The sequence below is a fragment of the Myotis brandtii genome, unplaced genomic scaffold (assembly GCF_000412655.1).
Source record: "Myotis brandtii unplaced genomic scaffold, ASM41265v1 scaffold53, whole genome shotgun sequence".
In the NCBI taxonomy this organism is placed as follows: Eukaryota; Metazoa; Chordata; class Mammalia; order Chiroptera; family Vespertilionidae; genus Myotis; species Myotis brandtii.
Window position 1 is genome coordinate 7,558,141 of NW_005369942.1, and position 14,787 is coordinate 7,572,927.

Sequence of the window (14,787 nt, forward strand, 5' to 3'; positions counted from 1 at the left end):
TGTAACCTGCCTCAGTGCCTGCAGGCTATGGTTCATGGTCACAGTTTACTCTGGCATGGGGCACTATGAGAGACCCAGGGGGATGGGCATTGTTTTTGTTTGTTTTTTAAGTTTGGCTATTCTATATCATAAGATGGTGACCTAAAGTACAAACAATTGTAAAGCAAGGAATAATATGGAATAATACTGCAGGACTTCCAAAATGTTGGTTTGGCTTATGAAACCAACTTATGTCGGTTTGGCTTATGAAAAAATATATTAGTTCATCTAATATACAACACGAGCTCTGTAGTTTATAATATTGTATCAAGGAAATTTTGTAAGAAAGTAGGTCAGGTGCTCTCATCAAACACACACACACAAAATAAATAAAAAGGTAACCATATGAGGAGGTGGATATTTTAATTTTAATTAACTTGACAGCACTAATCATTTCACTATGATATGAAAGCATCTCATTGTACAGCTTATATAACCAACATGTTTTATCTTTAAAAAGGCACAAAGGAATATGTTTATTATATTGACAGTGATGATGGTTTTATGGGTATATGCATATGTCAAAACTTTAGAAATATATCCAATTTATCATTAAAAAATAAATCTCTTCTTTCTGATACAGAATATTCACACTCTCAAAGTACCATGTGGGAATTTTCAACCTTTGAGATACAATGTTCAAGTCCCTAGAGGTGGGAAAGTCAGTGCTCCCTGGAAAGATTCTTAGGGAGAAGTAACATTTACAGCAGCCACTAATCACATATATTAGTTGTATTTTTTTTAAGATTCATTATCACAAATGATTTTTGGGAAACTCACTCCTGAATTTTACTGAATAAGGTAATTTCTTTTCAATGTAAAAGTAAAAATAGAGCCCAAGCCAGTTTGGCTCAGTGGACAGAGTGATTGGCCTGTGGACCAAAGGGTCCTGGGTTTGATTCTGTTCAAGGGCATGAACCTTAATTGCAAGCTTAATCCCTGGCCCTAGTCAGGGCTCATATGGGAGGCAACCAATCGATGTGTCTCTCTCACATCGACATTTCCCTCTCTGTGTTTCGCCCTCTCCCTTCCACTCTCTATAAAATAAAAATCAAAGGAAAAATACCTCCGGTGAGGATTAACAACAACAAAAAAGTAAAACTGGATTTAGTTTATTTACTGGATAAGGGCAGATACAATAAAGAAAGGGAAGAAAAGCATTTTAATGTAACATTAATACAGGATGCTTCCCTTATTCACAGTTTTGCTCTCCACGGTTTCAATTACCCATGGTCAACCAAGGTCTGAGAATACTAAATGGAAAATACCAGAAATAAACAATTCTTAAGTTTTAAATTGCATGCTCTTCTGAGTAGTGTGATGAAATCTAGTATTAACTGCTCTGTCCTGCCTGGCTGAATCATCACTTTGTCCCAAGTATCCATGCTGTATACACTATCTGCCCAGGGGCCACATAGTGGCCATCTCAGTTATCAGATTGACTGTTGTGGTACCACAGTGCTTGTGTTCAACTCACCCTTATTTTTACTTCATAATGGCCCCAAAGTGCAAGAGTAGTAATGCTGGTAATTTGAATATGCCAAAGAGAAGCTGTAAAGTGCTTCCTTTCTTTAAGAGAAAAGGTATGAATGCATACAAAAAACATAGTACATATATAGGGTTTGGTATCATGGTTTGAGGCATCCACTGGGGGTCTTGAAACTTAACCCCATGGATAAGGAAGGACTACAGTACACTGGAAAACAGGATTCAAGAGTACTCATCACTGAAGTAAAACTTACTGATATCACACAGTCAGCTACTGGTTTCTTTAAAGCATTTTCTGAAGTCTCTTTAAGCTTAGCCAACAGCATTCCAGTAACTTGCTCAATAGCAAAAGGTCTCTCTTCTTCTAGGTACCGCACCTGAAACCAAAAGTTGAGAGATTTTTATTGAGTCATTTGTTCATCCAATAAATATTCTGTGAAAATCTCCACTATACATGCTGGATATACAACAGTGAAAAAGACAAAGTCATTGCTCAAGGAAGTTACATTCCAAAAAGATTGTTCTAGTGTTATAATCTCTTAGTTCTGAAGTTTCAGTGCCTAACACATTGTTACAAGCAAATAATCTGCAAAGTGTCTTTACCTGTTCCATATCCTTACCTCCCACAAAAGCAATTTTTATCATTCAACTTCCTAGCTAACAATAAAGAAAAAAATATGGAATGTGGTTTCTTTTTAAAAAAAATATATTTTTTATATATTTTTTACAGAGAGGAAGGGAGAGGGATAGAGAGTTAGAAACATCGATCAGCTGCCTCCTGCACACCTCCTACTGGGGATGTGCCCGCAACCAAGGTACATGCCCTTGACCAGAATAAAACGCGGGACCCTTCAGTCCGCAGGCCAACGCTCTATCCACCGAGCCAAACCGGTTAGTGGTTTCTTTAATTTAAATATATGTTTGTATTCTGGGAATATAAACTTACCTTAATTCCTGCACTTCCATTAGGCATTTTCTGCAGCTCATAGGGAATCCTGATCCTTTCAGTTTGCACAATAGGATCATCAAATGATCGTCCATGAAGCTTTTTGAAGCCATGAATTGTATTTCTTACATTTGTGACTATCTGTTGGCAGTAAACACTTTATCAATTACTTAATAAATGCAAATAAAACACTATGCTATTACTTGAGAACCACTAAGTCTCTTTATCCTACACATCCAAGTGCAGAATTACACACATTCATTCATTTTTTCTGGTTTCCTACTAATAGTAAAATTATACAATGAGAACATATGCATCTAAACTATTGCCCCCCCCCCCAAATTTTCATCCTTTCATAGAAAAGTTAGATATAAAATTACTGTCTTCAAAAAAGAAAGAATAAAATTTAAATGTTTTTCAAATAATAAAACCTATCTACAACCTGTGTCTGGTTTTCCTCAACACTTTTGCTCTAGTACAGCGATTTTCAAGTGGTGTGCCACAAGAATTTTTAAAAAATGAAATACCTGACCTCCTTTTCCCTTAGATTGTCAAATAAAAAATGACAACAGCCAACATGACAATAGCAATCTAGTGTGAATGCCTTTGTCCTGAACCATAAATATATAGGTCATATAATAGAGTTGCATCTGATTGTGTCTGATTGATTAATTCTTGGTACCAGAACTCCTTATATACAAGTATAGGCACCTGAGTTTTTAAAAAATCACTTTGGAGCAATAGGGTAGGTAATCACTATTATTTTTGTAAATAAATTAAAATTATATATTTTTTTGTCATATTGGCAAAAAATATTTTTTTGGTGTCCACTGAATTTTAGTAATTAGTCTATGTGTGCCATAAGATGAAAAAGGTTGAAATCGCTGCTCAAGAAAATTAGTATCTTTGATTTCTCTTATTTCTTTCCACTTTCACTTTTTACTTAAAATGTTTCTTTTCCTCTGAATACGTAATTCTTTATGAAATTTCTCATGTACTACTATGTTGCTTCGGTTACAATGAATTGCTCCTAGGCTGGTAAATTAAAACTCCTTCCATGAAGCATGGTGCTAAGTTAAAGTGCTAATTAGTAAATGGCTTGTACTTTGGCAAAGCAATTTTTCTTTAACTAGAACATGTAGTTCTAACAATAGAATATGACTGAGATCCATTGGTGCCCTCTTAGTGACGTTTAAAAGCCAAATAGATGTTGATCTTTAATTATGAGATGAAAACTGCAGGAATGCTGAATTAACATGTTGGTCTTTAGCTCTTTAGGAGAAATAACTTTATAGTTTATTTTCTTTAGAGACTCTGATATCTATGATACACTTAGAAGATCAGCCAGAATATGAGATGTAAACTTTAGTGAAGGGGTCATTTTGGAACCAACTCAACATTTATGTACAAACTAGAGGCCGGTGCACAGATTCGTGCACCGGTGGGGTCCTTGGCCTGGCTTGCGCCCTCTTGCAATCAGAGACCTCTCAAGGGATTTTGGACTGCCAATTTCGGCCCAATCCCCACAGGCCAGGCCAAGGAACCCCACCGGTGCATGAATCTATGCACTGGGTCTCCAGTATGCATATAAGATCTTTGGTTAATCTCTTCCTACCCTTCTCCCTCCGCCCTTCCCTCTGAAATTCATCAGTCTGTTCCATGTTGCCATGCCTGTGTGTTGAGTGTCTGCCCCCTGGTGGTCAGTGCGCATCATAGCTACCGGTCAAGCAATCGAATGACCGGATGGCCGCTTAGGCTTTTATATATACAGATGAAAGTAGAAGATACAAACATATTCATATCTAGACCAATTATAAGACAAACTTGATAAAAATTGTAAGCAAAAATTCCTGGATAAATGAGCAATTATTCCTACAAAGTCATGAAGAAAAAGCCCTATTAAACAAATTTATCTTAATAATGAAGAAAAGAAGACCCAGGCATACATTAAAATTTGAAAAGTAATTATTAAGGGCATTTAGTTCAGGGCAAAAAACAAAGTCCATGGACAATGAACCTGTAGCCTGGAATATTAAAAATGAATGTGCTACCATAAGTATTTCACAAGTCTAGAAATATGAAGACTTAAACAGATTCCATGTAAAGTACTGGTAGCCACATTGGGTTCCTCTGGAAATTAGTTCCTCCATTCTTCCTACCTTCTTTTACCAAGACATCACTCACTTGTTATTGAAGTATATGTTCTAGATAGGATATCCCATAGAAAATGACTATACAGTGAAATACTGATGCTATATGATGGCACATCCTAACTTCACAACTAAAGATTTTTAATAAATAAAATTTAAAAATATTTTATAAACCAAAGCAAAATATATATAATAAAATACAAAGGTTTAGTATCTATCATATTTTCCCTACTCTTTGTTTTCACTCTTAATTTACGTAAAATGGGAGCTCAGTTACCAAGATTCAGTTAATTGTCTCTATAAATCAAAACATCTACATTAACAATTTACCTGGCTCTTAGCTGCATTTCCAATGGCTCTCGTTCTTGATCCCAAAGATATACAGGCCCTAAAAGGGGAAAAAAACAATGCTGTTTCCCATGGTGTTTTTATATCAATGTGCTATTATTCCACTTCACCTTATATAAAAATAAATTAAAAGGATTAATATAATCATGTATTATTTTAAAAAGAGGTTATCTAAAATCAGAATTTTACATATTTTTAAACTTTCATAAGAAATGGAATAGTTGTTAGAATAAATGTTATACTTTTTAAAAATGTTCTATTGGTGGCAACACTGTGTTGGTTTCTAAAATTGTTTTTCAAATTCTATTGGTTTATGACTTACTAATAAAATTAACTGGATTCACCCTGCTCGGTGTTACTCAGTGGTTCCAGCATGAGCCCTGGCACCTAAGGGTCATGGGTTCAATTCCTATTCAAGGGCACATACCTAGGTTTCAGGTTCAATTCCCAGCCCCAGCAGGGGAGTGTGCAGGAGGCAACCAATTGATATGTCTCTCTCACATTGATGTTCTCTCTCTCTCTCTCTCCTCTCTCTCTTCCCTCCCTCCCTTCCTTCCTTCCACTCTCTAAAAATCAATGGAAAAAATATACTTGGATGAGGATTAACAAAAATAAAAAATAAAAAAAACTAACTGTATTCAGTAAGGACAGGCTGCTTGGATCTAAATCCTGGCTCTGCTACATAACAAGTAAATAACCTTGTGGAAATCACCTAACCATTATTTCCTCAGTTTCCCATCTGGCAGATAGTAATGGTAACACCTGCTCATAGGACTGTATTAATTAAGTGAGTATAGGTAAATGCTTTGAACAATACAATTACTGTTTTTATTTCTGCATTTATATGTAATTCTGCTTATAAAAGCAAGTATAGAGTAACATTATTATCAATAATGTAATGATTCAAGAAAGTATTTCCATGATTTCCATTGTAACTAAGGTAACTATTTATTTAATTAACAAATAGTTACAGGCATTGTGTGCATACTAGCTACAATCACTCTCTTTGGATAATTTACAGTCTATTAAAAAAATCAGAATATGATTATGAGTGACATTAGCAAAAAAAAAAAAGACTAATCACATCTAGATAATAAGGTTTAGAAAAAGCTAGTAGTAAAGGTGATTTCTGAATAAAAGCTTAAAAGAAGAGAAAGCATTTTAATATGTGTTTTGCTGAGGACATTTCCAGTATATAGTATATGTCTATTCTCAATATGATACCCAGAGAAATTCTCCTAAAGACTAAGGTCAGCAAAGTCCTCTGCTTACAACCTTCCCTCTGGCCATCACCACACTGTTGTCTGTGTCTATGGGTTATGCGTATATGTTCTTTGGCTAATCTCTTCACCTTCTTTATTCCAGTCCCCCTCTCCCCTTCTCTCTGACAGCTGTCAGTCTGTTCCATGTATCCATGCCTCTGTTTCTCTTTTGTTGGTCAGTTTATTTTGTTCATTAGATTTCACATATAAGTGAGATCATATGGTATTTGTCTTTCATTGACTAGCTTATTTCACTTAGCACAGTAATCTCCTGAATAATTTTTAACTTTTCAATACTTCACCACCATTACTTGAGTGCACAGAAAATCTCATTCTTAGGTTGATTTCTCAAGAGTTTAACTTCTTTTAGAACACTAGATCCAAATAAGATTGATTCAACAACTATCACTTACTAAGTAAGTGCTAGATTCTTTGACATATACTTCACATATACATTACCTCACAGAGAAAGCTAAACAATTACCATAATCAGATATTCTCCTCAGTTAAGAGTAGAAATATAAAGTTTAAAAAATTTAATGTTATAACTTGGAAATAGTGTCAATATATAGAAAATATAGCTAAAGGTCTTCAAACACCTTTCTTTAATTTTTCTGTCAAAAATATTATAGAACATAACCACTAAATAAATATCTGTCAAGGATTTTCAAAAATATCTAAATAAATACCCATTTGCTCTCAAAACTTTTACCTAACTTTAGTGATAACAAGGGAAATGGACACTTTATATCACATATTAGGCAGATGTAAGTTTTTATAGGAAAGGATATTCAATTGTTTATACAAATGTATAACATATAATTCACATATATAACACTTTTATAGATTATTTCAGCTACTATTTAGAAATTCCATTTTGTACCTAAAAAAAAGGAGTGTTTACAATGCAGCTTAAATCCGTAATATTCAATTTAATATTGTCACTATATTGGCCTTCACAGATTCCCAGAGAATGCCACAGAACTCTAAACAAACAAACAGAACTTCTAAATGTCCTATGTCACTTTCAGTAGAGGAGGGACATAAAAATCAAATGACAGTATATTACTTTAAGAAAGTTATATTTTCCCTTAAAATTTAAGATGAACTTTCCCTCTCTCTTATAGAGCCTATTTTTATAAGGACATGCTTGATTAGGTTGGAGGAAACACATACTGCCAGCAGAATAAGAGATTTCTCACTTAAAAGGTCAGCACTCTAAATTTCTTTGCTTCTTTGTCAATCTCCATTAAGGATTCAAAATGCACTTACACTTTTAATATAGCCCTATTTTTAAAAATCTGACCTTCCCTTGCCAGTTTTTATAAGATCACAATTACTATTTGTAGCTTCATCTTCTATCATTGAGTAGACTCTAAGAAACACAATAGCTTAATTAATGATACGAGAGGGCAATCAACTGTTTTAAATTAAGGGGTTAGCTCAGGGGTGGGCAAACTTTTTGACTCGAGGGCCACAATGGGTTCTTAAACTGGACCGGAGGGCCGGAACAAAAGCATGGATGGAGTGTTTGTGTGAACTAATATAAATTCAAAGTAAACATCATTACATAAAAGGGTATGGTCTTTTTTTTTTTTTTTTTTTTAGTTTTATTCATTTCAGCCGTAGTTTGCCCACGGCTGGAGCCTTAGACATTCAAATAAGTTGGGAAAAACATTCTTGGAGTGTTTCAATGGCTATAAGTAAATGAAGGGATCTGAGAAGTTACGCTATAAAAATAACACAAAAATATCTGGTTATTATTTTCCAAACTTAACTATCTAGAAAAATGTTGCCCTAGGAGGAGGTGAGGGAGGAATATTCTCAAAGGACTTATTACCATTTGCTTTCTTTGAAAAATAGGACTTCTTTTAGGCCTTATATTTAGTAATAATAAAAACTTGCCGCCTGCCCGCTGTGGTGCCCTCACGCTCGGGAATTCTTCTCGCCATGCAAAACCCAGCCTCTGTCTCCACGAAACATAAACTCCCCGGTCCCTGTCCTGCCAGCCTCTGCCACCCAGCCCTCTCCTTCTGTCTCTTCAGATGGGACCACTCTAGATACTACCGATTTCTTTTTAACATTATAATCTTTAAAAGAGTTAAACTTTTTAAGTGATAGAGATTAAAGATTCCTCGAGACTTTATCTGATCATGAGGAGCTCCAGTCCAGGGGTAGGGAGGGCCTGGGCGGGGACGGGAGGTGGAGGGGAGTGGTCTTGCCCCTGGAGTTGGGTGGGGGCGTTGATTGGATTTGTCACCTTATTTAAGGGCCAAGCGCACACTCCCAAGTCTTGAGAAGAGAAGCCGCCATACTGCTCGCTCCTGATCTGTGAGTATCGCCCGGAATTCCCCACAACCTCAATCTTTCCTCTCCCTCCCGCCCCAGGCAGCCTTCAGGTGGAAATAGAGGTAGAAAAAGCCAGGATGAGAATCGGGGATCGGCTGCCACAGCAGCACTTTTTCTTCCCTTTCTCAAGGCTTCCGTCCCATGGGGCTGAAGGGCTTTGGAAACCCACTGGGCCCTCTTCATCCAACCCCCTGGTCCCAGGCTCCTGGTTTCACCCCAAGTGTCCTTCCTCATGGACCTCGGGCACCGGCCCCAGGCACCACGTGTCTGCCCGCCCTCCTGCCTGGGACCTGGACCCAGCACCCCTGTGGGTGGGGTGGGTGCCTCATCCCACGGGCTCCTTGGAGTGGAGCTGGGATGCAAGGAATTTGTGAAGCCCTGACATTTTCCAGTGCCTTTTAAGGAGTTAGAAATGAAAAAGAAGGGGGGGAGGGGGTGAAAAACAAACAAACAAACAAACAAAAAACTTGCCAATCTTTCAGTATGGACAATGTATACAACATTTTAACATATAAAAATAATAAAAATTTATTTAAGTCTGGCAGGTGTTGAGCATTGACCTATGAACTAGAAGGTTGTGGTTCGATTCCCGGTCAGGGAACATCCCGGGTTGTGGGCTAATCCCCAGTAGGGGGCATGTAGAGGCAGCGGATTGGTGATTCTTTCTCATCATCGATGTTTCTCTCTCTCTCTCTCCCTCTTCCTTCCTCTCTGAAATCAATAAAAATATATTAAATTAAAAATATTTAAGAGATTCCAAATGCTTTTAGTAAGCATAATTCATAAATAAATTAGTTCATAACTTGAAACCATTAATAGAAATCATAAACATTTACATAGAGACAATGTTTGAAAAGTTGATTAGATGCATTAGACATATTATTTAACTATTAGATTATTAGATTAGAGATATCTTACTTAAAAATCTACCAGTTCAAAAACAAGTAACAGTACACAATAAATTGAAAATTCTAGACCACTTTGCAAATTACTACTTGCCCCCAACTTTTGTAAATAAAGTTTTATCAAAACATGGTTATATTCATTAATGTATACTGTAGTGACCAACCACATACCAACAAAGACTACCAATGGCATTTTAAATATCTTAAACTCAGATATTATGCAATTTGTATTTATCATTCCTGGCCTTCTAGAAACCTTATAGAATTTCTCACCCACAAATTCAAGGCAATGAGTGAAGATTTATTTTGTTTTGTTGTAGCTAATATTCTACTAAAAGATGAACAGGTGGCTCAGTTAGTTGGAAGCATCATCCCGTATACCTAAAAGTTTTTGTTTTTTTTAAAATATATTTTATTGATTTTTTACAGAGAGGAAGGGAGAGAGATAGAGAGTTAGAAACATCAATGAGAGAGAAACATCGATCAGCTGCCTTCTGCACACCCCCTACTGGGGATATGCCCACAACCAAGGTACATGCCCTTGACCGGAATCGAACCTGGGACACTTCAGTCTGCAGGCCGACGCTCTATCCACTGAGCCAAGCTGGTTCGGGCAAAGTTTTGGGTTTGATCCCTGGTCAGGGCATCTATGGGAGGCAAGTGATCAATGTTTCCTTTCTCTTCTTCCCTTCCCCTTCCCCTTCCCCTTCTCCCCCTCTCTCTTTCTTTCTCACTCTCTCCTCTTACTCTCTCCCCTCCTCACTCTCTCTTCTCCTTCTCTCTCCCTTCATCTCTCTCTCAAATCAATAAAACCATACCCTCGAGTGAGGATAAAAGTAATCATAAAATAAAATGTTTTTATAGTCCTAGCTTTGGCATGCTAAAGTGTGAGAAGTCTGCCCTACCACCCATCTCAGCACAATTTGATTTTTAAAAAAGTGAAGGTGTTCATTGAATTTTTGTTTGTCAACAGAAAAATAATATTTTGAATTTTCCACTAACAGGCAGAGTTTCTATACTTTATGGCCATTAAAAAGGTAAATTAGAGCCTTATGTACAAGTTTGAGATGTCCACAATATATTTTTTAAAAAGCAACTGCAAAATGTGTATAATGTAATTCTACTTGGTTAAGAAACAAATAGAAAAACATCCCAGTTATGTACATATGCTCACATACTTGCATAAAACTAGGAACATAGTACACACTTAAGTTAAGAGGCAGTTGGAAAAGGACAAAGGGGAAGATTTACTTTGTGTAATTCCTCAGCACTTTATCTTTTATTTTTATTTTTTAAAATATATTTTTATTGATTTCAGAGAGGAAGGGAGAGGGAGAGAGACCTGCACAACCCACAATGGGGATGGAACCTGTAACCCGGGCCTGACTAGGAATTGAATCATCGATGCTCAACCACTGAGCCATGCCTTCTGGGCTCAGCATTTTAAATCAACTATGGCATAAGCTCATAGTAAAATATACAAACAAAAGCAATTCATATAATACAAAGAATATTTAATAAAAAAACATAAAAGCCTCCTCTTCCCCCCAAAACGCATCACTATAAAGTCTCCTATCCAACTATAATCACTGTTAATCTGTTTAGCTTGGTTTCCTATTTTTACTTAAAAAAAAAAAAAATCCTCACCAGGGCTAGTTTGGCATTTTTGATGTAAAAAAATTGTAATACCCCAAAGTAAGTGATTTCTACTTTTGTGCATTGAAGAGGACATCCCAAATATATGAGATGTAATGTATAAATAATATTTTCCCATATTGTCAGGTTATTCACACACTGGTAAAGAAATAGGGGAAAATAATAGAGACAGAAAGTCAGGGCACTGAATAATAAGTCTGTTCACACAAAATTTTGATGATAAAACAATACACCTAACAAAAATATCTTGAAATAGTTTCATTCAAAAAATCAGTTTTCCTTATTGTAAAATATGTTCATTCGTAAGAATTCAAAACATTACAGACTATATATTAAAAGCACACCCTCCCTAATTCTACTTCCAAGAAACAGCCATTGTTAATAGTTTATACTAGTAGTCTTCCACACTACTTTCCTTTGTTTATACTAACATATTTTGTGTTATGTTTTTTATGATTTTTTAAACAAAATAAATTTTTGTGTTATTAAAATAACTTAAAAGTATATTAAAACATTTTTTAAAAAGATAGTATTTCTTAGAAACTAGCCAAAAATAGATGAGTTTGTTATTAGAGCAAAGATGTTTCTCCGTACAGTAACTGCCCAGGTAATTTATCCCTTTGATCATTACATCCCCAGTAACCTAGTCTGTATATGTGAATGGATAATGGAAGCACATTGGGGTTCTGGAATCAAAGTGGCTTGAACTGAATCTTTTATTGCTTACTAGTTCTTGGCAAAAATTCTTAACTCTGCTTTAGGTTTCTTATGAAAAAAGATAGCTATTAATACCAAACTAATAGAATTAGTGAGGTATGTATGATAGTGCAAGCACTATTATCAACATGGCAGAATGTTTTAGTTGACCACATGCTTTAATCTGATATTGAATGAGGATCTTTGGCTGCAGTTTCTTTTCCTACGTTGAAACTAATTACTTTGATATAATTAAGCCTGGAATGGAAATTCCAATCCCCATCTGTATACTTAATTGAACAGTACAAACATATCTAAGGCCTTTCAAATGTACACATATTAATTCTATTTCTAGAAATTTATTTGAAGGAATTAAAAGTAAAAAATTTAGTTCTAGCCTGGCCAGTGTGGCTCAGTAGTTGAGCATTATCCCATGAACCAGGAGGTCATGGTCCGATTCCTGTTTAGGGCATATGCCTAGGTTGCAGGCTCGATCCCTACTATGGTGAATGGGCCATGTACCTGATAGATGTTTCTATCTATCCCTCTCCCTTCCTCTCTCTAAAATAGAAGGATCTTAGCTTAGTATCTGCCACATAAAAATTCCAGTAAAGATTAGCTACTTAAAAAATTTTTAGTTACAAAGATAGTTATATTGTTTATAAAAATATATATAAACAATCTGAATGTCCAATAAGGGATAGATTAAATTAAAGAAATGATAAAAATGCTAAAATTAGTGTAAAGATATGTTTTAGATAGAATGAGGTTACCAAACAGAATATAAAGTATAATCTATTCTTAAACCACACGCAGGGAAAACCATGCAAGTTTTATTTCTGGGTGGAATAATTATAATTATTAATTTCATCTTTTAATGTGCCCATATTTCTACAATGAGCATGTACTTCTTGTATAATTATTCTTTTAAGAAAATTTTCAGAAAAATTAAGCTAATTTCAATTTATGCCTGTTAATTTCTTTCTCCCTCTTCAATTTATGCACGACATGAGAGGCTAGTACAAGCACTCCCAACTTTACAAAGGTGAAGTCTAAAGAATTAATATGTTAAATTACCTGGCCTCCATCCTTTAATTGTAGGCCAAAATTAAGCAATTATTTGTTTCATTGAACTGTCCTTGGTTTACACACAGTATTCTCTCATTTATACATAATCAAGTATGTTAAAAAATGAAACAAATGTGCAAATTATATGGATGCTGAACCAACTGAATTTCCTCTTTTCCATAGAATCCTTTCATAATATATTTATATCTTAGAAATATCTGTGTCATGTTAGCTTGACAACTAGAACATGGAAAACATTTTTAAATGTAAAAAGAAGAGTTCTAACAGTACTATGAAGATTAACTGACCTAAGCTCATATTTGAGTATATAAAGACCCAAAATTTCAATAGAAATATAGTGCATATCTGGAAAAGGTTATATAAAACCTTCTAGAATATTCTTCAAAGAAACCAAAGCAGACTGCTTCAAGTAAGCTACTCTTAGACATCTTGACATATTTAAAAATTATTCATAGAATTGCAGTAATTTAATTATTTAAAGGCTTAGCTTAACACTGATGTTGGTTAAAATTAGTCTTATATTTATTATATTTTGGGTCATTCGGAAAGGTCAAATTAACATGTTTAGTTACTTGTCCATAGAAGGTAAGACATGGAAACTTGGTTTCCTCATAAAATTACCGGTAACAGGAGCCTACAACACGAAGCCAATTTTTCATATCCCTGCCCTAATTACTATTATGTTTTTCACCAACAAACTTCCCAGACCAAAGAAACAATGGAACATGTTTCCATGACATAATGCCACTTCTTTTAAGTCTTTCATCAAGTGTTCACAACACAGTCACTCTTCAAGCATGTTTATACAGGACAGCCGCCTCCGACTCTCCCAACAATTCATTCTGCAGAAATACGCTTTGGATAGAGTCTAACTCCACCATTTCCCATTAAAGGATGTACATTACCCATACAAGAGGCCAACGACTCCCATCCCCAATTCTCTCCTATTAATACGTGTTAATACACACGCCCCTGGAAACCGGGCCATTACCTGGAATTCTCAAGGACACTGGGGGAAAACCCTGCACACCGCAACTGGTTCCAAAAAAAGAAAAGAAAAGAAAAAAGAAAGAAAGAAAATGGGGGAAAAAAAGATTTCTGGGCCAGATGACCCTATAACTCATCTTCTCATGCGTGCAGTCTAAGCTCTCATTTCTTACTTTCCTGCGAGAAAGCTGTCACGCAGAGAGAGACGGGGAAAGCAGGAAGGGCAGAATGAATGCAGAATTCTTCACTCAGCTGGCCGGGGGCGGGGCGGGGGGGGCGGCTCCCGCGGCCGAGAATTTCCCGCAAGCCCCACTAGAAAGAAGTAATGGGAGATCTTTCTGTAATGTTCAGGGCGTCCCACCCCAACCCCTTGCCACAAACGAAAGCAGGGCCGCTAGGGAACAGAAAGTAGCGATGCGCAAACTGCCAGTGAAGTCCCGGTGCTGGGGTGCTGGGCGGAGCGGGCAGCCCGACGCCCCCCTGGCTCGCCGAGCTGCACCTGTCACCCCGGGGTTCGGCGCGCCTCCCGAGGAGTCACCTGGCGGGACCTACCGCCAGGGCCGCGATGAGGACCGGACATGGCACTTACGGGGTACACCTGTCGCTGTACTCGTTGGCGATGGTCTCGATGCCGCCGCTCCTCGCTACCGCGATGTAGCAGTTGAGAAAGCCGAGGTCAATGCCAACCACAGACATCCCGCCGCCGAGTCGTCGGGATGCTGGTGCCGAAAGCTCCTGGGTGGGGGCCGCGTCCTCTGTTGGGCTGTGGCTCCTGGGGTTGCGACTCCTACGAGAAGCAAAGGAGAGGTGACCTGAAGTCGCTACGCTTTAAATCGGGGGCAGCGCGTCCGGCAACCGCGGAGAGGGAGAGG

The 14,787-nt window shown here is 36.9% G+C and overlaps 1 protein-coding gene across 1 annotated transcript in view; it reads right to left on the reverse strand.

The window, feature by feature from the left end:
- Positions 1-14,781, reverse strand: part of HSPA4L (heat shock 70kDa protein 4-like) — a 54,874-nt gene extending 40,093 nt beyond the window's left edge. Inside the window, exons 1-4 of the mRNA XM_005877763.2 lie at positions 14,505-14,781; positions 4,954-5,011; positions 2,474-2,614; positions 1,782-1,904 (exon numbers count right to left, since the gene is read on the reverse strand). Of these exons, the coding sequence (XP_005877825.1) occupies positions 1,782-1,904; positions 2,474-2,614; positions 4,954-5,011; positions 14,505-14,611 (429 nt within the window). The 5' untranslated portion in view covers positions 14,612-14,781. The remainder of the gene's footprint in view (positions 1-1,781; positions 1,905-2,473; positions 2,615-4,953; positions 5,012-14,504) is intronic.
- Between the last annotated feature and the right edge of the window lie 6 nt (positions 14,782-14,787).